The sequence below is a fragment of the Pistacia vera genome, unplaced genomic scaffold (genome assembly GCF_008641045.1).
Source record: "Pistacia vera cultivar Batoury unplaced genomic scaffold, PisVer_v2 Contig100, whole genome shotgun sequence".
Lineage (NCBI taxonomy): Eukaryota > Viridiplantae > Streptophyta > Magnoliopsida > Sapindales > Anacardiaceae > Pistacia > Pistacia vera.
In genome coordinates this window covers 177,033-200,123 of record NW_022195028.1, presented here as the reverse complement: position 1 = coordinate 200,123, position 23,091 = coordinate 177,033, and the positions used below count along the sequence as shown (strand labels likewise).

Genomic DNA, 23,091 nt, shown 5'->3' with positions numbered 1-23,091 from the left:
CGTGTCGCATTAAATATGGCAGCCTGTCAGTTAAGTTTCGTCGCGCGTGGTCGATGACAGCTGTTCACGCGCGAAGTTGAGATGCCGTGCGACAATGGTTATCATTTCCGATGGTTCGTCGCACCTCGTGGATGGTCGACACGTGGTTACGTCCAAGGGCTGAGATCGCTCAACAAATGAAGGGCTAGGATCGATTGCGAGTTGATGGTCGAGAATGAACTTCGCCCTTTCGTCTTCCATGCAAAAATCACTATAAAAGGTGGCGAATATTCAAAACAGTCATTCTGAAAGTTCTTCCACCCTCTTGCTTTTCCTTGCCGTTGCTCTCTCGTCATCGCGGTGGTCTTTCTTACGAGTTCTCAACGTGCTCCTTTATTCCGGTAAGATTTCTTTCTCTTCATTGCTCATTTTTCGGACTTTTGTGCTAAAGGGTGGTTGTTGTAGTGGCCACATTGGTTGTTTTGAGATTTTAGTAGGGTTTTTGGGGTGCGTTTCCGGTGGTCTTGGGTTTTAAAGAGGTTTAACCGCAGTGGCCGCCGGGTCTTGGTTAGGTCGCATGACCTCGTTGTGTTGTGCGAGCTACTTTGAGTGCCTGAGACGGAAGCGAATATGGAATGGTTGCCAAGTTGTTCGAGCTCTAACACATGTTCGCTTCTTTTTTAAAGTACCCAGAGTCGAGCTTTAACCATGTCCTCGTCTAGCAGTCGCACATTAGATCGAATGTTCGATTCACCGGTTGGCTTCAGAGTACTAGGGGAAATGTCCCCCGAGATATCTGAAGAGTTTGTTGCCAAAAGCTCGAACCCCGATGCTGCGGGCTCGTCCGACCGTGCTTCGATCCAACTAGCTTAATCCTCGCTGTCTCTAGTTCACAGGCTATGGAAAGAGCCCCAATCCTTGATCACCCTCGGGGATCTTGAACGCATAAGGGCGGCCTATGCGCCGCAGCTCAACCTGATGGCCCTAGGGGAACACTCTCGGAAGAACCCTCCAACCGGATAGGTAGCAACTTCTGAGATTCTCCTCAGGTGTGGGGTATCCATTCCCCTGCACCCTTTCATGTTGAGGAGATTCGACATTGCTCATCTCCAACTAACGGGTAACTCCTACTTGATCATTACTAGGGTATACATCGCGTACATGATTGCTGAGCTAGGCGAGCCATCCGCTGAAGAGCTTGTACACCTGTACAGGCTCAAAAAGGGGCAAGGCCAGACGTACTACCTTTCCAAGGTGAGGAAAGTAAGTTTCAATAGGCTGATCGATGTCCCAAAGAAGGTCCTGTAGTGGGACTTCCAATTCTTCTTCTACGAAGTTGGGACGAGCGGTGTCTTTGCTTCAGAAGCGAGTAAGGCTTTGGTCACTCGTGTATGCGAGGACAAATTTTGAACTTTGCTTCATTATTTAATCGAATTTCTTTTTATTGTAGTTAACGTCGAGCAGAACTATCTCCCTGTGGTAAGCTTGCATAGGTTGCGGCGTTTCAGCAATCTTCCCGATAGTTGGTGCAACGTCCACGAGCTTCTTACGCTTCCTCATCTAAAGGCGTAGAACTTTTGTAGGGACGAGGCCAAATTTTTAGCGCTTTTGGAAAAAGGCAAGTTGTTGCTTGCTGCGTTTGATTTCCCGTGCACATTGATCACTAACTCGTTTTCCTTTTTCCTTGTAGACATGTGGGCTGAAAAGCCCAAGAGTCTTAAAAAGAAAATGGCAGCATCGGCGGCTGCCCAGAAGGCACTGGCTGCCTTGGTGACAAAATAGTTTGCAGATGTTATCGGCACCAAGTGCGCCGGGGGCGAGCTGGCAGAGGGCTCAAGCGCGAAGAAATCCGTGACCGCCTCTAAGGCAGTTGGTGAGAAGAGCGCCACCGAGGGCCAGAGAAGAAGATGCTTGAGCCAATTGTAGGCTCGGGAAAAGGTAAAGCACCCGAGCAACACGATGGCTCGGGGAAGAAAAAGGTGATTGAGCCTTATGGGGGCTTGGGCAAAGAGGTCGCCACGCATTCTGGCGGCCCTAAAAAAAGTGCGGCCAAAAGCATAGCCAAGAAAAAGTCCATGCCTGCGGGTGTGGCAGTTGCTCTAGGAGGAAGTAGACCTAGCCCGTCCAAGCCAAAGGATGGGGGGACGGGCAAAACTATCGAGGCTGAAGTCGACGCCCTGATCGACCAACTCCCCGATCATATTGGTGTTGGGGTCGTGATGGCTAGAGATTGTGTCACCCTGCATACATTCGAGGCCGTCAGGCACTCGGCTCTCTCTCAGATATTGGCTTTAACTTGCAACTATGCGGCTAAGGTATTGATAACTTGCTTCCCTTTTTTCTGAATGCTATTCTCGTTTCTTGCTCGCTTCTTACCTTTTCATTTTCAGGCTGCCATGGCGAGTTGTCTTCTGTACGAAAAATGTGGCCAAACCTTGGAGGGAACTCACAAGGGATGGTTGCTCACGGAGATTGTAAATGAGGATGCCTTGGCTAGGGCCGAGGTAGCGGAGAAGAAGAAAGAGGCTAGGCAAGTCGAGCTTGAGTGCCTCAATGAGGAAGTTTCGGGCTTTGGGGTCAAGGAAAGAGAGTACCTTGACAAACTCAAGGTGAGCGAGGCTGCTCGGGGTAAGGCTGAAGCCAAGGCAGTGGAAGCCGATCAGAGTTTGACTTAGCAGCGAGGAGCCAACAACAAGCTAAACTATGAGCTTTCCTCGACCCAAAAAGCAGTAGCGAGCTGGGAGGTCAAATTCAAGTAGGCTTCGCTCGATCTTACCCAGGAAATGGTAGGTCGGCAAAATGCCGAAGTTAAGGCCGAGCAACTCAGGCTTAGGATTAAGGAGCTGGACGAAGCAGTCACTACCCGATCCTAGGAGACGTCGGTCTTCCTCGTGCAGAAGTTGTGGAAGGCTCATTCGTTAATCAACTTTTCCTTCCTTTCGCGAGCTTATCAGACAGAGGTCTAAAGGATAAAGGTCGAGGCCCAGGGGATGACCTACGTGTACTCGGATGACTCCGAGAATGTCGGCGAGGGTCAAGAAGAGGTCGGACAAGGTGGCAAGGGGGTTGGTCCCAAGCTGGACCAGAATCTTCTGACCACAGTCCTTTCGAGCGAGGTTCTCGGACATGAGGTTGAAGATGAACGCCTTGCTCCCCCATTAGCCTGAAGACTCAAAGTCTTTTTTTGTTTGTTTTGTTGTTGGTTTTTTTTTTTTTTTTTTTTTTTTAGCTGCCTGAATGTAACTAAGCTTCTAGTTAATGAAAGAACATTTTTTTAACGTTTCTTCTTCGAGCAATGATTGTTTCATCTCTGCGGAGTCATTTAATTCGTCCTAATCGGACTTTTCGAATTTTGCTCCAACTTATGCGTAGTTCGCTTCTTTAGGAGCTTTTCAGATTTTTTTTTTTTTGAAAAAATCTTTATGCGATGTTTGGCATCAATTTCGGACTTGTTATCCTTTTTGGGCTTTCATTGCCGGCTTAAGGCCGATTTTTTCCGACGTGTTTTTTCTTGATATTTTCTCAGTTTTGCTTTGTCGACCTAGGACTTTTAATCCTGATTTATGCGAAAAAATTTGATGTGATGATAAACTTCAATTTTAGACTTTATTGGCCCTTTTGAGTTCTTTTGTTGCCGGCTTAGAGTTGATTTCCTTTGATGTGTTTTTTTTTCTTGATTTAAAACTCAAGTTTAACTTCGTCGATTTATGATATTTTATTCTCAAAAAGTTGGATTTTGGTGTGGCTTTTTCGAAGTAAGCTGCCTTTCCAGGACTCTTGATTCTGAGTTTTCTTTTGAAATTTCATCGCGTAGGTCGCGATTTATTGATCGGTATTTAATTTGTCAACAGACTAAAAAATATAAATTATGAACAATGCAAGTACTGAATAATACCTCTCTTATTGATCAAGTGTTTCATTTGTAAATAGCCTTACAATAAATGTAGTTAAAAGAGATAAACAGAACCCGAGCTGCTTATTGGTAATACCTTTGCAAGTGCTCGGCGTTTTAGGCTCGTATTATTGTTTTGCTGTTGAGGCGTTCCAGGTGAAAAGATCATGATGCGAGCTTTTCGGAGATCTTGAAGAGACCTTCCCACCTGGGTCCTAGTGCTCCCAAGTTCAGGTTTTGGATACCCTGGACGACCTTTCTGAGAACCAGGTCACCCACTTCAAAGTTCCTGTTTCTAACTTTGGTATTGAAATACCGCTTGGCCTGCTGTTGATAAGAGGCGAGCCTTAACTAAGATTTAGCCCGATGTTCTTCGATCAGGTCTAACCTCAGGCAGAGCAAGTCTTCGTTGGCTTATTCCTCAAAGATTTTTCTTCAGAACAAACTGATTCCCACTTCGACGGGGACCATTGCTTCAAATCCATAAGACAAAGAAAATGGGGTCTCACTCGTTGAGCTCCTGGCAGTCATTCTATAAGACCATAGTGCTTTTGGTTGCTCATCGGCCCACCTCCCTTTAAGGTCGTCGAGCTTTTTCTTTATGGTATGCTTGATTACTTTGTTCACAGCTTCTATTTGTCCGTTGGCCTAAGGTCAGTAGACGGCTGTGAAATTCTTTTTGATGCCAAGCCACTCGCAGAAAGTCCTGAAGTCTTTGTTGTCGAACTTTTTCCCATTGTTGGTTATTACTGTGTGGGGAATTTCAAACCGACAAATGATGCTCTTATAGACAAAATCTTTCAGCCTGTTTGACGTTATTGTCGCCAATGGATAGGCTTCCACCTACTTGGTAAAGTAGTCTACGACGACGACAACGAACTTGACGCCTCTTTTTCCTTGAGGCAAGGGGCCAATAAGGTCAATGCCCTAGATCAGGAATGGCCAAGGGCTTGTCAGAGTGGTCAATTCTTGTGGGAGAGCTCGCAGAATGTCTATGAATCTCTGGTATCTGTAACATCTGTGGACATAGTCTACTGTATCATCATAAATTGTCGGTCAATAGTATCCTTGGCGGAGCACCTTGTAAGCTAGAGATCTGCCCCCTGCGTGGTTTTCGCAAATACCTTTATGTGTCTCCCTTAGGACATAGTTTGCATCTTCGTGGTCAATACATCGCAGCAATGGTACATTGAAGCCTCACTTGTTCAATTTATCATTGACGAGCGTATACCGAGCTGCTTTTGTGCTGAGTGTTCTAGCTTCGGTTCTATCCTCTAGCAATGTGCCATCCTTCAGGTAGGCGATGATTGCATCTATCTAGCTATGCCTTTGACTCGTGGCTAACACCGGATCTTGTGAAGTGGAGCTGCTTGATTTTGGGGGGAATTTAACTAGGATTGAATAGGCCTTTTAATTGTTCATTATAGAGGCCAGGCGAGCTAATACATCTGCTTGCGAGTTTCTCTCTCTTGGGATCTTGTGGATGGTAAAGGATCTAAACTGTCCGAACTCGGTCTCTACTTCCTGGAGGTAAGATGCCATCCTATCTTTCTTTGCCTAGTATTCCTCGGCAACTTAATGGATGATGAGCTGTGAGTCACTGTGGATCTTGATGGACTCTTTCCCTAGTTCTCTGGTGAGACGAAGATCTGCTAGCAATGCCTCATATTCGGCTTTGTTATTGGAGGCGTTGAACTCGAACCTTACTGCAACCCTGATTGGATCTCCCTTTAGACTTTCGAGTAAGAGGCCTACTCCTGTCCCCTTCTCATTTGAGGAGCTATCTATATATAGGGTTCATAGCCATAAGTCGTCACTCTTAGGTTGCTATTGCTCAATCTTTTCTGAGGTATCTATCTTTGGCAGGCTTGGCTCAATGTCTGGTTGATAAGAGAACTCAGATATAAAGTCTGCCATGGCTTGGCCTTTGGTCGACGTCCTCTGGATGTACTTAATGTCGTGCTGGCTCATCGCCATTATCCACTGGATCAATCTACCCGATTCCTCGGGCTTCTGCATTATTTTCTTCAAAGGGAAGTTCGTCAGTACATGGATGCAGTGTGCTTGGAAATATGGTCTCAACTTCCTTGCGACAACAACAAGGGCGTAGGTAAGCTTTTCCATCTCTGGGTATCTTGTCTTCGCATCGAGCAGTCTCTTGCTTACATAGTACACGAACCATTGTATTCCTCCCTTTTCGCGTACCAACGCCGCGCTGACAGCGAATTTGGATACCGATAGATACAGTAGTAGCGGTTTGCCTTGGATAGGCTTTGACAACAAGGGGGCTGCCCGAGGTGTTCTTTCAGCTCCTGAAGGCTCTCTCACACTTCTTGGTCCATTTGAAACCTTTCTTTCCCTTCAAGGTCTCAAAAAATGGTAAACACCTGTCCATGGCTTGGAAAATGAACCTGTTGAGCATGACCACACGTTTAGTCAGACTCTGTACCTGTTTAATGCCAGTCAGACTTTTCATGTCGTGCAAAGCCTGAATCTTCTTCGGGTTAGCTTCTATGCCCTGTGGGTTTACGAAGAAGCCTAGGAATTTTCTGGAGCTCACTTCGAAAGCACATTTCAATGGATTGAGATTCATTTGATACTTTTTGAGGATATCGAACATTTCCCTTAAATGCTCAATATGACTTTCAACGACCTTTGATTTGACGAACATATCATCGATATATACTTCCATGGAATGGCCGATTTGATTGGTAAAATCTTGTTCACCAAGCGCTGGTAGGTCACACTAGCATTCTTGAGGCCAAATGGCATAACCCTATAACAATAAAGTTCACGGTCAGTAATAAAAGAAGTATGCTCTTTGTTAGGTCGGTACATCGGGATCTGGTTATATCCAGAGTATATGTCCATAAAGCTAAGTAGTGCATTTCCCGTCGCTGCATCTACAAGTTGGTTGATCCGTGGTAGTGAAAAGCTATCTTTCGGACATGCTTTGTTTAGATCTGTGAAGTCAACGCAAGTCCGTCACTTGCCATTCGGCTTCTTGACTAGGACCGGGTTGGCGAGCTAGCCCAGGTACCGAAGTTCCCTGATGAAGTTGATTTCTAGGAGCTTGTCGACTTTATCTTTAAGCGTGTGAGAGCGCTCTGTATCCATGACCTTTCTTTTCTATCTTATGGGCTGAGCCTCTTGGTCGAGGTTTAACCTGTGGCATTTCACCTCGGAGTTGATCCTGACCATATCAGCGTATACCCATGCGAATACGTCGGGGTTCTTCTTCAGGAACTCGACCAGAATATCGGCCACCTGCTTTCAATCTTCAATGTGCGAGTTGGATCCTCCTCGCTAACACTTACTCCTATTAGCTCCTTGATTGGTCCCGCATCAGACTCTTCTTTGTGGCTATGAGGATCTATGGAGTCTTCTAATGGTCTGAGGTTTGGCTTGGACTCTTCGATGATCATGGTCTTTGGGTGCGACCATTTCTGTGCGGCATTTATGGCCCAATTATAACATTCTTGTGATTCTTTGGTGCAGCTCCTGACTGTTGCGACTCCCCTAGGAGTCAGAAATCTTGGTAGTGCACTAATGTGACCGTACTTAAATCATCCAGGATTGGCCTTCCGAGGATGACGTTATATGTAGTCGGGCAGTCCACCTCCATGAATTTGGCCATCACAGTTCTGACTTTTGGTTTGGCCCCCAGAGTTACAGGGAGGTCGATAGTACCTTTGGGAACCAGGCTGTCCTCGGTGAACTCATAGAGCGGCGAAAGGCATGCTCGTAGATTCCTTTCTGTGAATCTCATTCCTCGGAAGGTTCCCAAGAAAATAATGTTTGCCGCGCTCCCGTTGTCGACCATAACCCTTAATACTCTTGCGTTGCTAATCCTTGCCGCGATTACGATCGCGTCATGATTATGACAAGGGGATGTTTTGCACTCGTCGATTGTGAACCCCACTACTTCGCTTTCCTGTTTGGGTCGCTTGGGCTGCTTCTATTTGCAACTCACTATTCTGGGGACCGAGTCTGTTCTGGCCTCTCGAGCGTATTGCTCGCGGGCTTGCCTCGAGCTTCTCGCTATATCTGGCCCTCCGTAGATTATATTCACAAAGACCTCATTAGGGTTTGGCAGAACTTGTTGACCCGGGGTCTGTGTCTGGCTTGGGACAAGGTTACTTTGCTCACTAGGATTCTCTCGAGGTGGTTTTACCTTAATAAATTCTTTCAAATGACCTCTTCTTATCAGGTCCTCGATGGCATCCTTCAGAGCACCGCATCCATTCGTATTGTGCCCGACATCCCTGTGATATCGACAGTATTTTTGTCGATCTCTTCTCCCTAAAGCCCCCTTTATTCTTTCCAGAGCAGGCAACCTCTTCGCCTCTTGGGATACCTCAAAGATGTGAAAAATGTCTTGAGTAAGGGGGGTGTACTCTGCGTACCGCGGGAAAACTGTCTGTCTCCGCGGTTATCTATTCTCTGTTTCTTTGGGAATCTATTACGATCCCTGTCGCTTTGGTCTTGGCCCCCACGCTTATCCGAGGGGCGATCTTGTCTCTTGTCTAAGACCCCCCATGTCGAGCTTCCGGCTAATGCCTCTAACGAGCTTTCTACTCGTTGGTATTTTGCAGCCATTTGGTAGAATTTGGCCAGACTCACATGGTCTTCGCTCTAGAGCTCTTTCCACAACTCTTTGTTAGGTCTGATCCCTACGATCAGGAGAGTCCGAATGGATTCGTCAGGGGCATCAACGACCTTTGCCTGCTCGTTCTAGAACCTCGTTAAATAGGAGGTTAGCGATTCATCATGCTCTGGGCGAATATTTCTTAAGTAGCTGAGCAGCATTATGAACTATCTCCTTGCCTGAAACTACTAAAGATATAGCACAGAGAATTCTTGCCAGGAGTTGATGGAGTTCACCATGAGCGGCTTGTACCACCTCTTGGCATCTCCGACTATTGTGACTGCGAAGCACCGGCATTTTGCTAAGTCACTAACCTGATGCAGCTTCATCAGGTCATTAAAGTTATTGTTGTGATATCTGGGGTCCCTTCTCCTGTTGAACTTGCTTTCTAGTGCCTTGAATCCTTGTGGGAGCGGAGCCTTGCGAGCATCTTTTGCATGCGATCCAAGTCTTCATTTTGGTTCCCCTGGTTGGCTTTGTTAAGTTGTCCCTCGAGCAAGTGGGTTCGCAAGTCTGTTGCTTGCAGAGCTCCTCTGATGCGTGTGTTGATACGCGAGGTCGAGTCATGATGGATGGGTTGGTATGTACTATCATGCTCATCAGTGCGTTGCTCGCAACGTCAGTCATAACCAAAATGTTGGTCATTGGCAGAATGACGCACATGGCTCGCTTTGCGAGCCTGCGAAGATCGATCTTGCCTTTGGCGTGGGTTAAAACCAGCACGCTGACGTTGGGGATACCGCCGAGCTTCTCGGTGGTGTCTGTCGCCTTCACTTTCTCTCAACGGCTGTTTCCTTGGCCGCCTCCCAGGGTTTGTTTGCCCGCGAGACTCTCGCTCGTGCGTGAGCAGTTGCCTGCGGGGTTGGCGGTGTTGATCGCCCCCTAGCGGTGACGAAACGGATTGTCAACCTGCATAATTCATACCTGTTGGGGTAACGTTTGTGAAGCGCAACTGGTCAGGGTTCTGGATGACTGGTTGTTGGTTCCTCAACTCAGCCACATTTTGTTGCACCACCTATGCAACCATTGTTCTGATCATCTCCATCAACTGACCATTCTCGGGATTTGATGTCCCTGCCCCTTGATTGTTTGTAGTGTGCTAAGCCGGCGGCACAGGTGGTCGGCATCCAACATTCTCCTGTTGCACCTTCTGGTGGGCGGCTTCTGTGTTCTCGTGATTTTCGGTGGTAGTTCTTGATCTCGTGAACACCATTTTGGTCCTAGGATAGGTAAATCGCGGTGAACGTTTGCTAGGATCTTTGGAATAGTGGCGGAGGTTGAAGCTCTCCTTCTAGCGCTAAAATGTTGATACAGAAATCTGCACCAACCAGCGAGATCCAATCAACCTTGTCGAGATCGAAACTGATGTGTGCGTGATTACAGGTAATCAGCGATGAGTGAATGGGAATGCTAGAAAATAAGTGACAATGAGGACTTTTAAAGTGGTTTGGCGAAGTTAAACTGCCTACATCTACTGTGTTTTGCTTATATACTGTGAGAGCTTACAATGTAGTTTTAATCTAGAATTCGTATCCCCCCTCCTCATCGTTTCAGGGGGTATATATACAAGATTTATATAAAGGAAAGAGCGAAAATAAAGGGATTACAATTGATTTGAACTTCAACTCCGATATTCTCGCGATTGGGCACTATGATTGCTCAAAGATTGCTGTTAATCTGATCGTTTCTGTAATATCTGGGATCTGAAGTTATTTAGGAATCAATTGAATGATCATTCGGGTTGTCCGCGACTAGCTTGTGTTGGGTCGAGCTACGGCTCGACGAGCTTATGCTGGGTCGATTGATCACCGAGGTCATTCTGGGTCGAGCTATATCCTCGCGTCGCCTGAGCTTGGTGGAAAAACCACACACAACAGTCATTCTCCTCTACCGCTACAAGTTTCAAGTTTGTTCCAAGGCTTATAGCTTTTGGAAGACACCTATCATCAACTGATTCCGTGGATAAGGAGTTCAAGACATTTACTTCATACAAACACTTGATCACTTTACCTTCGGCCCTGAAAAGCACCTCTACTTTTAAACAAAGATATATGATAAATTTCAAGTTCTGGGACGGAGCAAAAGCTAATGCACCAATCTTTGCATATATGGGCTCTGAACAAACCTTGGAAAAAGAAATAGACTTTGACAAATTTGTAAAGGATATCGCTTGCCAGTTTAAAGCCCTTCTGGTATTTATTGAGGGTTGACACCATTTATTACTGTTACATTAAAATTGAATGTTTATTAGTTCCCTTAGTTTTGGATATGCCAGAAATTTTGTCTAAGTCTTGTTAATTTTTCATCAGCATCGATACTACGGGAATCAATGCCTTATGGAGAAGAATCTCTGAAGAATTCAAGCACTATGGGATATTTCAGTTGTGCTCAAGCTTTAGAAGGCTATACAATAATACTCTCAACTATAAAGAGAAAATATCAAGCTTAACATTGTCCACTGATTGTTTTTGGGGGATCATATGGGGGAAGTAAGTTGTTAAAAATCCTTGCATTTTTGAGAATGATGGATTCAATAACTATTGTTTAACCATTTTTTTTTATTTACCATTGTTGGCCTCATATTTTCGGCTTAAATACCCGCATATTGTGCTTGGAGCTTTGGCCTCCTCTGCTCCTGTCCTGGATTTTGATAACGTTACTACACCGACTACATATTATGGTGTTGTCTCTGGCGCTTATAGAGTAATATATTCATATAAAAACTAATTTCTTTTTTCGTTTTATCAACTCCTCTTCCCTTCAAATATGATATTGACAAGAAGATATTATGGGGTTTTGTAGGAAACTAGTCAAACATGCTACCAAAGGATAAAAGATTCCTGGTCTGAAATTGATAGAATCGGTTCTATGCCCGATGGCCTTTCAAAGCTAAACAAGAAATTTAAAACTTGCAGGACATAGCATAAACTGGACTGGATATATATTTTTCTTGATTATTAAGGTTTTGATTGGTACTAATGTCTTGTATTTTCTTCGAATAGCCCTTTTGATAGTACTGATATATTGAAGGAGGCCTTGAAGGATTTTTACAGTACGGCAGCTCAGAACAATAACCCACCAGTAACAGTATGCACCAACCGATGACGATGGCAAGGACGGTAGGGGCTGGGAATGGCAGGTATTTCTAATTACTAAATTACATATTAAAATTGGCATTGTTTCTTCTACTCCTATAAGCATCTAATAGTTGATTTTGATCTTAATTAAAGATTTATATGAACATTGTTTCCTGCATTTCTTTGCACGAGGAAGAGAATGTAGAGGAATGTGGAACCTCTTCCCAAAATTCTTCTATAAACAGCTGTAAAAACATATAAGGTCACGTACATATATCTTCATTCTCTCCGTCAAATATTAAACCTCTATGGTTTTGTACTATGTTATTGTTATTTACTATGCTCCGGCGTAGCCCAACTGGAACCATTATAAATTATAAAATTTAAAGCTGTTTGCCATTTCAAAAGAACAAATGGTCGGCTACATACCATGGGAATCAATCCTTTCTTAGAATTTGCACTTACGCATTATTAACTAATTATAGTATAACTTCTATAAATTAATAATATGTATCATGTAATAATTTCTTACGGTCCGACTTGGGTTGGTATGTTAAATTAATAAAATAGTACTTTTCTAGAAAATTTTACATGATTATGTAGTCCCATTCATATCATAAATAAATAATTTTTTAATTGATTATGATATTTTATTAAAATATGACTTTATTGTTATTTGTTTTTTCTTAAAATTTTTCTCATTATATCTAAAAGTTATGGAGTTGAATTCTCGAATTGCAATAAAAAATTAAAAAATGTTGTTGATGCTTTAAGTGCTTTCCTTACGCGTAACAGGTTCCAAAGCTATTGTATCATCCTCAGCTTCGTTGAATACATTTAATACAAATAAAGATATCAAGTACAATGAATACATTTAATTCAATTAAAATTATAGATGCATATTTTTTTGTTGAATAAATATATCTAATTAAATCAATGCAATTATATACAATGAATATTATTTAATTAAGCACATAAGTATAATGAATTTATTATAGACCATGAATATTATTTAATTAAATACATAAGTACAATGAATTTAAATTAATGTTTTAACGTATATTTAATGGATTAATTTATATTCAATTGATTAGATTGGTACAATATAATGAATTTTTAGTTGATCAAATATATGTTCATAGAATTGTAAATATACTCTATAAATCAATAAATTATTGATTTATCTATTAATTAATAGAATTTATATGGTTATTAATTGATAAAGAGTATATAGTTACCTCGTAAAGACCAAATTTCTTTTCCAGAAATTCTAAATTGATGACGAAGAAAACAAGAACATATATATAACAACGGCGAGAAGCCCCTGAAACTAACATCTATATGATCTCCGAACTTCAGGACCTGAAGTCCACAGCTCAAAATGGCATTGCAAATTTTATTTCAACTGTTGCCAATGTTACTCGTGTTCACAACATTACATGTACATGTAACTGCAACATATCCTAGGTCGATTAGATCTCATCAAATGGGGAGATCTTCCGACAAAATCACATCAGAAATAGTCGCATATAACTACACGCAAACGCTAGATCATTTCAATTATAAACCAGAGAGTTATGCCACCTTCAACCAGAACTACTTCATCAACTTCGAGTACTGGGGCGGGGCAAATACTAGCTCCCCCATCTTCGTCTATACAGGTGAGGAGGCTCCAGTGACCTCAGACGTCCTTTTGGCTGGATTCATTAATGATCTTGCGTCGCATTTTAAAGGTCTGGTGATGTATATGGAGGTAAGGATGTGACAAATATACAGTTAAACTTCTTTCCTTTTTTTTTTTTTTTTTTTTTCTGCTCGCTGGATGCTACAAGCTTTCTGTTTGTTTGAAGGATCTGAGTGTCATATTATAGACCATTGTATCGTGAAATTAATTTGAAAAAGAACCACATAAGCCTACATTAGTTTTCTGCGCTAGTGGGTGACAAGATGGCAAAACTCTTGCTGGAAAATTGACGATAATGACTTGTTACAAAACTATACAGCATAGATATTACGGTGGCTCAATGCCATTTGGATCCACAGATGAAGCGTACCGAAATTCCAGTACTCTTGGATTCTTCAGCTCAACTCAAGCTTTGGCAGATTATGCGCAGTTGATCATCGATGTTAAAAAGAATCTGTCAGCAGAAAATTGTCCTGTTATTGCTGTTGGGGGATCTTATGGAGGAAGTAAGTTAACCTACTAACTTCTACCAAAACAATGTCGCATACTGGCATTCTAACAATCACTATGTTATATGTTAATGGTCTCTGTTTCATTTTTTTTTTATTCTTAAAATTCAGTGCTTGCATCTTGGTTACGCCTGAAATATCCACATGTTGTTATCGGAGCTTTGGCGTCATCAGCACCAATACTTTACTTTGACGACATAACACCTCAAGATGCATACGCTGTTGTTATCTCCAAGGATTTCAGAGTAAGAAATTAACACACACAACATTGTCCTTATATAGGCGAGTCTGGCTAGTTAACTTACATATATATATATATATAAGCCTCTCTATAAAATTAATTTTATGTATTGTAGGATCTGAAAACAAAAATATCGAACTGTTAACTTTAAAAGAACCAAACAGTGAAAACGCATATGAAACTGATATTGTAGAGATAGAAAAAAATGATTTTTTTGTGCTTGCTAAATATCCAGGCTTTGAAGTTTAATTTAAAAAAGATATGAGATCCCTATGAGTCCTTTGTGCTTTAGAATTCCGTGTTCTCAAATGACGTACCTAACACTCTGCTTTTTCAGATCAGTTTTTGGCTTTTTTTCATTTATAGAACAGAAAATAGCTTCTTTTTTTTTTTGGGTGAAAATGGAGTATTTTTATTTACACTTGTTGGGAGATGCAGGAAACTAGCGAGAATTGTTACAACACTATAAAACAATCCTGGTCTGAAATTGATAGAGTTGCAGCCCAAGCAAATGGTATTCAGAACCTAAGCAATATTTTCAATACTTGCAGGTAAATCAATGAGAGTCCAAATCAAGTTTACAACAAAAAACATGTATAGCAATTGATGAAAAACTGATTGATGTTGTTGTGGTTCTCTGGGTTCTATGCATTTTACAGGCCCTTAAATTCATCAGAAGAACTCAAGGACTATTTACGAGCAGTGTATACGTTCTCGGCTCAGTATGATAATCCACCAGATAATCTAGTGAGTAAGGTGTGCAGTGGCATCGATGGAGCACCGCAAGAAACTTATATTCTCTCCAAAATTTCTGCTGGTGTCAATGCTAGTCGTTTTGGCGGAGGACAATGCACTGATATATTTGACCTTAAACCAGATAATAAGAGTGGGTGGGATTGGCAGGTATTCAGAATGATTATGTTATTTTGGCTTTCTACATATCTTATTAAAAAAAATGCTACAGGAAATTTTGGAGTTTAAGTTTTCTGACACAATTGATTGGATTTGGATCAACACATTCGAGTCTTATTTTTTCTGTTGACCTCATTTTTAAATATTCTGGTTATATGGCTTCTCCCTCTATATTATCTCTCAAATGCATATATGCATGGGGTGTGGAAATTTCTGTGGAAGAGATATCATGCTGGGCTGCTTTTTTTTTTTTTTTTTTTCAAACTCAAAATCCTGCAACTACATCAATCAACAGTAATGATCTACATCAAGGGACGTCAATCAAATTTGTTTTTTGTTATTTTCTTTATTTGGATCTTCTCTTTGTACTCTTTATAGCATTCTGCTGACATTACTTCCAGCAGCTCGCATAATTTTTTTCTAATGATCTTTAATTTCTTTGGCGCAATGGCTTGTACGCGTTTCAGAGGTGCACTGAGATGGTAATGCCGATTGGAAACGGAAAGAATGATACGATGTTTCAGGCATCGCCTTTTGACATGGATGACTACACTAAAACCTGTCAAGACCTTTTTGGTGTAACCCCAAGACTTCATTGGATTACTACAGAATTTGGTGGCCATGTAAACATTTTCAATTCTTTTTTCATTTTCAGACTCATTTTAAAATCAATAAATAACCATAAAAAAGAAACTCATATATCAAGTATATGATTGTTTCAATATACAATGTGCAGGATATAAAATCGGTACTTGGAAATTTTGCAAGCAACATCATATTTTCCAATGGACTGCGAGACCCATATAGTGCTGCAGGGTAAAGAACAAAAAGTCTCAGCCCTCCTGCTCAACTCATAATATTGTTCATTATTTTTCATCAAACTGCTAATTTATCTTTATTTACACTTCAGGGTCTTGGAGGACATATCTGCTACTGTTGTAGCTGTATACACAAATGAAGGTATATTATTTATATTCGAATTTGAAGTGTTACAATTTTTCTTTTTTATTTAATATTTTGACTTGGAACTCTTCTGGTATCAGGAGCACACTTCTTGGATTTACTTACTGCTACTTCAAGTGATCCTGACTGGTTAATTGCGCAGAGAGAGAAAGAGATCAAAATCATTGAACTTTGGATTGCTGAATACAATGCTAAACTTATCAGAAAGACTAGCAACTAGATTGATTTATAAGTACCCACGTATATGTTATGAGATGAATCAAGTGCTTTGTAATTGATTTACATATATGCTTAAATTTCTAACTGTGTTACCATAAATATTTTGAATGTTTAGATTATGGTTATTAGTATCCTATAATATCCGATATGTATCATACGATACAATTCGATACAGGTCGTTAACAATACGCATTAGAAAGTGTATCATAAATCTTTCGATATGTTAATATGTATCCTTAAAAATATCGATATAAATCGATACGACTTTATTAACTTGAGTCAAAGGCTCAAAAAAAATTTCAGGTCGGAATCGAGTCACCCAACCCGGTTCACTAAAACTTGCTCAAATTTACCCATTTTACATGGAGAAAGTAAAGAGGAACATGTGTTGCCCATTTTATATGATAATAATAATACAAATAGAGATATAGATATTGAAATTGATCTTGGAAATGATATGAAAAGTTGAGAGAAAATGATATAGATTCTTAATTTTGTGATTAATTTTGATTATGTAATATCATAATTTAAAGCTAATAATACCATAAAATTCTTTAATTAATCTTGGGGATGATATTAATTTTTAGAAAATTTTGATTATTTTATTAATTTTTTTTTAAAAAGGCATATCTTATGATACGATACAATACGCGATACATGATTCAAAAAATTAGGTTTTCGATATACGATACGATACGCGATTTGACAACCATGGTTTAGATTATAGTAAACCTACCTTGAAGATCAGCCCAAATGCTCTACTCTATCTCTTTTATCAGTAAACTCCATAATCAAATTAAATGAGGATAAAAATATGATTTTATATGTCTTTCTTTTTCTTCAAACGGTTTTTAAAGAAAAATTTTAATGTTTAAAATAAAAATTTTATGTATTGAAAAGTAATCAAGATTTTATCAAGCAAAACAATCTTAATCCGTTTAGCCTAATGTTACATGTCAATATATATCCCTCTATTAGCTTATCCTAAAACATTATACAACAGTAACACTGTTCCTGGCTATTATTTAATTAGCCTAATGTTAACATATTAATTCTACTATTCTAGGAAACTTCACTTGACAAATTAAGAAGTTACAATTACCTTATCCAATGGCCTCAAACTTACACTCCAAAAAATCACTATTGAGTGACTTAATGGTAAAAGAACAAAAGTAGAATTTAACATGGTCTTCTAAATTTGAGTCATTTTAATGGTAAAAGAGCAAGAGAAAAATCTAATATGGTCTCCTGAGTTCGAGTCCTCACGGCTGCTAATAGGGATGACCACTAGAGTTCTTATTCGTCTGGTTATTCTAAAATTTCTAGAGATTAGTTGAGATGAGCGCAAACTAGTCCGAACACCCTCGATCATAAATAAAAAAAAAAAAAAAAAAAAAAAATCTACTTACACCCCTAAACATTATATCACAAGGTCAATTCATTAATTATTGCGAGTACATCAAAGATGAATCCGATAATTAATATCGAAATTTCAGGTTATGTGATGTCTCTTCATCAATTTTTTTAATGGTCAATCTAGATAGCTTTCCTACATTAACGAAGTAGAAAATTTACAGGATGTGGAATCTCATCCAAGAAATTCTTCTACAAATAGCTTCCAAAACTGAATTTAACGTATCCTGTTTGACTCCTTCTAATAAACCTCTGTGCTCACTTGCGGAGCCAGCATTGGCCAGCATTGGCCAACAGTAACACACACAGGGAGATATATATATATAATTGTTATATGCTATGCTATGCTTAATTGTGTCATTTGGCCTGGGCCAACCGTAATAGTTAAAAAGTCATTAATGCTAGCTGTTAGCCAATCTAGAAGAACAAATAATTCTAAAATATCAGAGGCTTTTTAGCTCGAGGCTTTTTGCTCCTTTCGATGATCAAGAGAGATATCTCCCTAAATGAATGAATACACTGGTGAAATTGCAATAATATGAGACAAAGAGCAATGGCCTGCTATGCACTATAGTAATTAATCTCTTAGAATTTGTACTCTTGTGTAAACCTAACTATATGTAAATTTTATTATTTTTATGATATAGTTTATATTATCAGCTTCTTTCCTTGTAAAAACCGTCAAAAGCGTTTTCCAGAGATTTTAGTTACCAAGAGGCTAAATAAGGCATATGTTACAAACGGCTAGAAGCTCTTATATATATGATCTCCAAATTTAGGAGAGTAGGAAGAACCTGAAGTCCACAGCTCGAAATGGCATTGAAATTCTTATTTCAACTTCTGCCATTGTTACTTATCGTGTTCTCAACATTACAAGTAAATGTAACTGCAACATATCCGAGGCCATTAAGATCTCATATAATGAGGAAATCTTTGACAACTGATGAGAACTCTTACTCAGATCTCCCATCAGACTTTGTTGCATATAATTACACGCAAACGCTGGATCATTTTAATTATAAACCAGAGAGTTATGCCACCTTCAACCAGAAGTACATTATCAACTTCAAGTACTGGGGTGGCGCAAATACTAGCTCTCCCATCTTCGTCTATACAGGTGAGGAGGCTCCAATTACCAGGGACATCCCTTTTGTTGGATTCATTATTGATCTTGCTTCGCGTTTTAAAGGTCTCCTGCTGTATATAGAGGTGAGTAAGTGTTTAATTAACAAACGATTTAAGACGTTTAATATTGATGGTGATTATAAACATAGAGTTGTCCGCTAATGGGTGCCAATGTAGATGATGACATGCATGCTATACATATAATTTGACGAAGATGAGTTCTAAATCTTCATCACTTGCTCTGTTTCTCAAATGCTTTTAACAATATTATACTTGGATTTAAGGACGACTTGGAAAAAAAAGCCATTATCTTATATCTTAATTAAAGACTTAATCTGCCGGAAAATGAACGATAATGACTTGTTACAAAACTATACAGCATCGATATTACGGTGACTCAATGCCATTTGGATCCGAAGATGAAGCGTTCCGAAATTCCAGTACTCTTGGATTCTTCAGCTCAACACAAGCTTTGGCAGATTATGCGCAGTTGATCCTTGATATTAAAAAGAATCTGTCAGCAGAAAACTGCCCTGTTATTGCTCTTGGGGGATCTTATGGCGGAAGTGAGTTAAACAACTAATTTCTACCAAAACACTGCCCATACTAGCATTGTCGAGATCGCATAACGGATTATTTAATTGACAGTCAATTATTTTATTCTTAAAAATCCAGTGCTTGCATCTTGGTTACGCCTGAAATATCCTCATGTTGCTATGGGAGCACTGGCATCGTCAGCACCAATTCTCTACTTTGTCGACATTACACCTCAAGATGGGTACCCTGTTGTTGTCACCAAGGATTTCAGGGTAAGAAATTTTCACACAAAAGACAACTTACTTGTCATTAATTTATCTATCCTGAATTTCAAATGATGTAACTACTAACAGTTAGCTTTTCTAACCTTTTGAAAAAAAAAAAAAGAAAATGGTATATGTATGTTTACATGACAATTGTTGGGTAATGCAGGATACTAGCGAGAATTGCTACAACACAATAAAAGAGTCCTGGTGTGAAATTGATAGAGTTGCAGCCCAGGCAAATGGTCTTCAGAACCTAAGCAATATTTTCACTACTTGCAAGTAATCAGTTAGACCCCAAATCAATTCTAAAACAGAAGATATATATAACACTTGATGAAAAACTGATTGATGTTGTTTTGTTTCTCTTTGTTCTACGCATTTTTAAGCCCTCTAAATTCGTCAAAAGAGCTCAAGGACATGTTAGAAAACATGTACATGGTTTCCGCTCAGTATGATAATCCACCTGATTATCCAGTGAGTACGGTGTGCAGTGCCATCGATGGAGCACCGCAACGAACTTATATTCTCTCCAAAATTGCTGCTGGTCTCAACTCTAGTATTTTCGGTGGAAGACAGTGCAATTATATACTTGACTTTCAACGAGATAATAAGAGTGGGTGGGATTGGCAGGTATTCAGAACAATCATGCTATCTTTTTTTTCTCAATCTCGTAACGTAAAAAATGAAAATTATGATCCTCTTCTAGTCTTTTAAAGATTTAATGGTGCATGTACATTTTTAACTATTTGTGGTTAAGATCAATGTTCTGAAACCCGACCCGCATAGGTTTAAAATCTTCCAAAAACACCCTAAACAGCACTGTCGGTGTAGGCAAATAGGGTCTGTTTTTGACAACAATAACACTCCCCATCACCACGAAAACACTCCCCTCAGCCTCCTAAACAAAACCCATCTCACCCCTCCCCCGTTAGCCTTCCCAATCGCCAGCAACAACGGGCTTTTTCTGGCAACTTATTTTTGAGATTTCCGGTCGATTTACTCATCGGAAATCACCTCCATCGCCACTATTCCACTCACTGGTCATTCCTCTTCAAAAGCTTAGGTAGAAACTAGTTCAATCGGGTAGGCCGGGCTGGGTTCCTAATCATTGGTTAATATTTATTTCCTAGTTTTATTATTTTAATTAACCACAAATAATAGCAGTATATGTTTAGGTAAAACTTAGGTAGAATTACCCATAAGGGATTGACCTAATGGTCAAGGAAGTTTGCTCATTTCCTTAAGTTCATAGGTTCAAATTTTGGGACTACCTACCACAACCTGGTTCATTGAGCTTGTAGGGTGTTTAATAGATTCTGGGGATTAGTTGAGGTTTGTGCAAGCTAGTCCAGCAAAAACACCCCTTTAGATAGGTGATGATCGATGGTCAATTGGACTTTGGGATGATGGTGGTTTTGGTGGGGAGATGCTGATGAGGTAAATGGAGGGGTTAGGGGTGATTTTTGGTAGCGGGAACGATTGAAAAAATTAAAATCGAGAAACCCTAAGGGTGGTTGACGGCGATCGATGAGCAATCAAGCTCCGGGGTGTTGGGGTTTGCGGTGGGGAGATGTTGGTGAGGCCACTGGAGGGTTCAAGGTGATTTTAGGCATTGGAATCCGCCAAAATAAGGGAGAAAGTGCCGGAATGTGAGAGGGGGTGGGTAGAAGGAGCAAGGGGTTTGTAATTTTGAGGGCCGATTTTCTGCCTTTGTCAGTTAAACCGGTGAAGGCGCCGAGTTCTGGTCTAACCAGTTAAACTAGTCGGGCTGGGTCGGGTCCTAATCAAAGCTAGCCATTACTTTACTTTTTTCTAATTCCCTTTGTTTCCATCTCTGTCACCTCAACCGTCGTTGTCTTTGCTATCTCTCCACCATTAGTAGTGTCTCAACCAACAATGTTATTAGTGTTGAACCAAAGTCTATCGTTGATTGGCTATCGTTTTGTCATTCATCACAAATGGTATCGTTCAGGAGCTCTAAAAGGTCTTCATTGGAAGGAGTCTAAACATGTGCACGAAAAGTCTAAGATACCCTTATGTTGTCAAATTCAAACTAACACTGTCCTTTTTTAGGGACTATTTTGCCAGTGAAAAATAAAAGTGCCCTCAACGTAGTGGATTGAAACCATAAGGACTAAAATATTTCTCTCTTACTTACCCAAAAATATATATTATATATTTCTCTATCATATGCACAATCAGGCTTTGGACATATCTGTTAAATAGCTATCATTGTGGGCTGCTTTTTTTTTTTTTGGACCTCTACTTTACAGCCCAAAAACCTACGATTACTGCCATCAACAACGTATATTTATGAGTGTGTTTGCATTTAGAACTTCTATATGTTAGGGGAGGTCAATCAAATTTATTGTTTATTATTTGCTTTACGCACCTTTTCTTTGCAATCTTTATAGCATTTGCATCATTTTTTGTACAAGATATCTTAATTTTCATAACGATTTCTTATTTCAATTTCCATGGCGCAATGGCTTGTGTTGTGTGTTTCAGACATGTACTGAGTTGGTAATTCCAATTGGGATTGGAGTGAATAATACAAATACAATGTTCCAACCATCGCCATTTGACATGGATAAATATACCAAAACATGTCAAGCTCTTTTTGGCATAGCCCCAAGACCGCATTGGATTACTACAGAATTTGGTGGCCATGTAAACTTTCTATACCTTGAACAATAATAATATTTTCAATTCGGTTTATATTTTCACTCCTTTTAGAATCACCACATAATCATCTAAACAAGAAACTCATATATCCAGTATTACACGTGCAGGATATAAAATCTGTACTTGGAAATTTTGCAAGCAACATCATATTTTCCAATGGACTCCGAGACCCATATAGTTCTGGAGGGTAAAGAACCAAAAGTCTCTCAACACTTCTGCTCAGCTCATAATATTGTTCATTCTATTACATCAAACTAATTTATCTTTACTTAAACTGCAGGGTTTTGGAGGACATATCTGATACTGTTGTAGCTGTACATACAAATGAAGGTATAAATTTAAAAGTGTAAAAAATTTCCTTTTCATCGTTTGTTCAATATTTTGACTACGAATTTCTCTGGCATTAGGAGCCCACTGCTTGGACATACTTACTCCTAATTCAACTGATCCGGACTGGTTGATTGCACAGAGAGAGAAAGAGATCAAAATCATTGAATTTTGGATTGCTGAGTACAATGCTAAACTTATCAGGAAGACTAGCAACTAGCTATATAGTTTGATTTGTACGCACCATCTAGCTTAATTATGTCATGAATAAACTGCATTGTAATTTATTTAAATTCTTAAATTTTCTAACCGTATTATCATAAAAAAATTTGGAAGCAGGAGATGAAAAGAATGTTTAGATTATGATCGATCTACCTTCTAGATAAGCCCGAAGGCTGTAGGTGGAGATAGTTTGGACATTAATTATTGAAATCATAAATTGAATGGCAACGTCGACCTATTAAAGTGCTATATTTGTTGGAAATCTTTTTCATATTCAAGAAAAAAAAAAAAATTAAAACTTTAAATACTTGTAGAATTTTGATGCCTTTTCAAACTCTCATTCACACGTTCATATTTTTAGCCATCGCGTTAGACTGAATGACCAAACACTT

The 23,091-nt window shown here is 39.8% G+C and overlaps 2 protein-coding genes across 2 annotated transcripts; both read left to right on the top strand.

Annotated features, from left to right (window-relative positions):
- The first annotated feature begins 12,967 nt into the window (after nucleotides 1–12,967).
- Nucleotides 12,968–16,125, top strand: LOC116126406 (lysosomal Pro-X carboxypeptidase-like). Its single transcript, XM_031412134.1, has 9 exons — nucleotides 12,968–13,349; nucleotides 13,600–13,786; nucleotides 13,901–14,034; nucleotides 14,469–14,581; nucleotides 14,690–14,933; nucleotides 15,410–15,565; nucleotides 15,679–15,758; nucleotides 15,853–15,902; nucleotides 15,986–16,125. The coding sequence occupies exons 1-9, from the start codon at nucleotides 12,978–12,980 to the stop codon at nucleotides 16,123–16,125; spliced, it is 1,476 nt and encodes a 491-aa protein (XP_031267994.1). The 5' UTR covers nucleotides 12,968–12,977.
- Nucleotides 16,126–18,350: 2,225 nt separating this feature from the next.
- Nucleotides 18,351–22,810, top strand: LOC116126322 (lysosomal Pro-X carboxypeptidase-like). Its single transcript, XM_031412035.1, has 9 exons — nucleotides 18,351–18,746; nucleotides 19,042–19,228; nucleotides 19,338–19,471; nucleotides 19,632–19,744; nucleotides 19,852–20,095; nucleotides 21,974–22,135; nucleotides 22,258–22,337; nucleotides 22,431–22,480; nucleotides 22,558–22,810. Exons 1-9 carry the CDS (start codon nucleotides 18,351–18,353, stop codon nucleotides 22,695–22,697), a joined length of 1,506 nt encoding a protein of 501 aa, XP_031267895.1. The 3' UTR covers nucleotides 22,698–22,810.
- The last annotated feature ends 281 nt before the right edge of the window (nucleotides 22,811–23,091 follow it).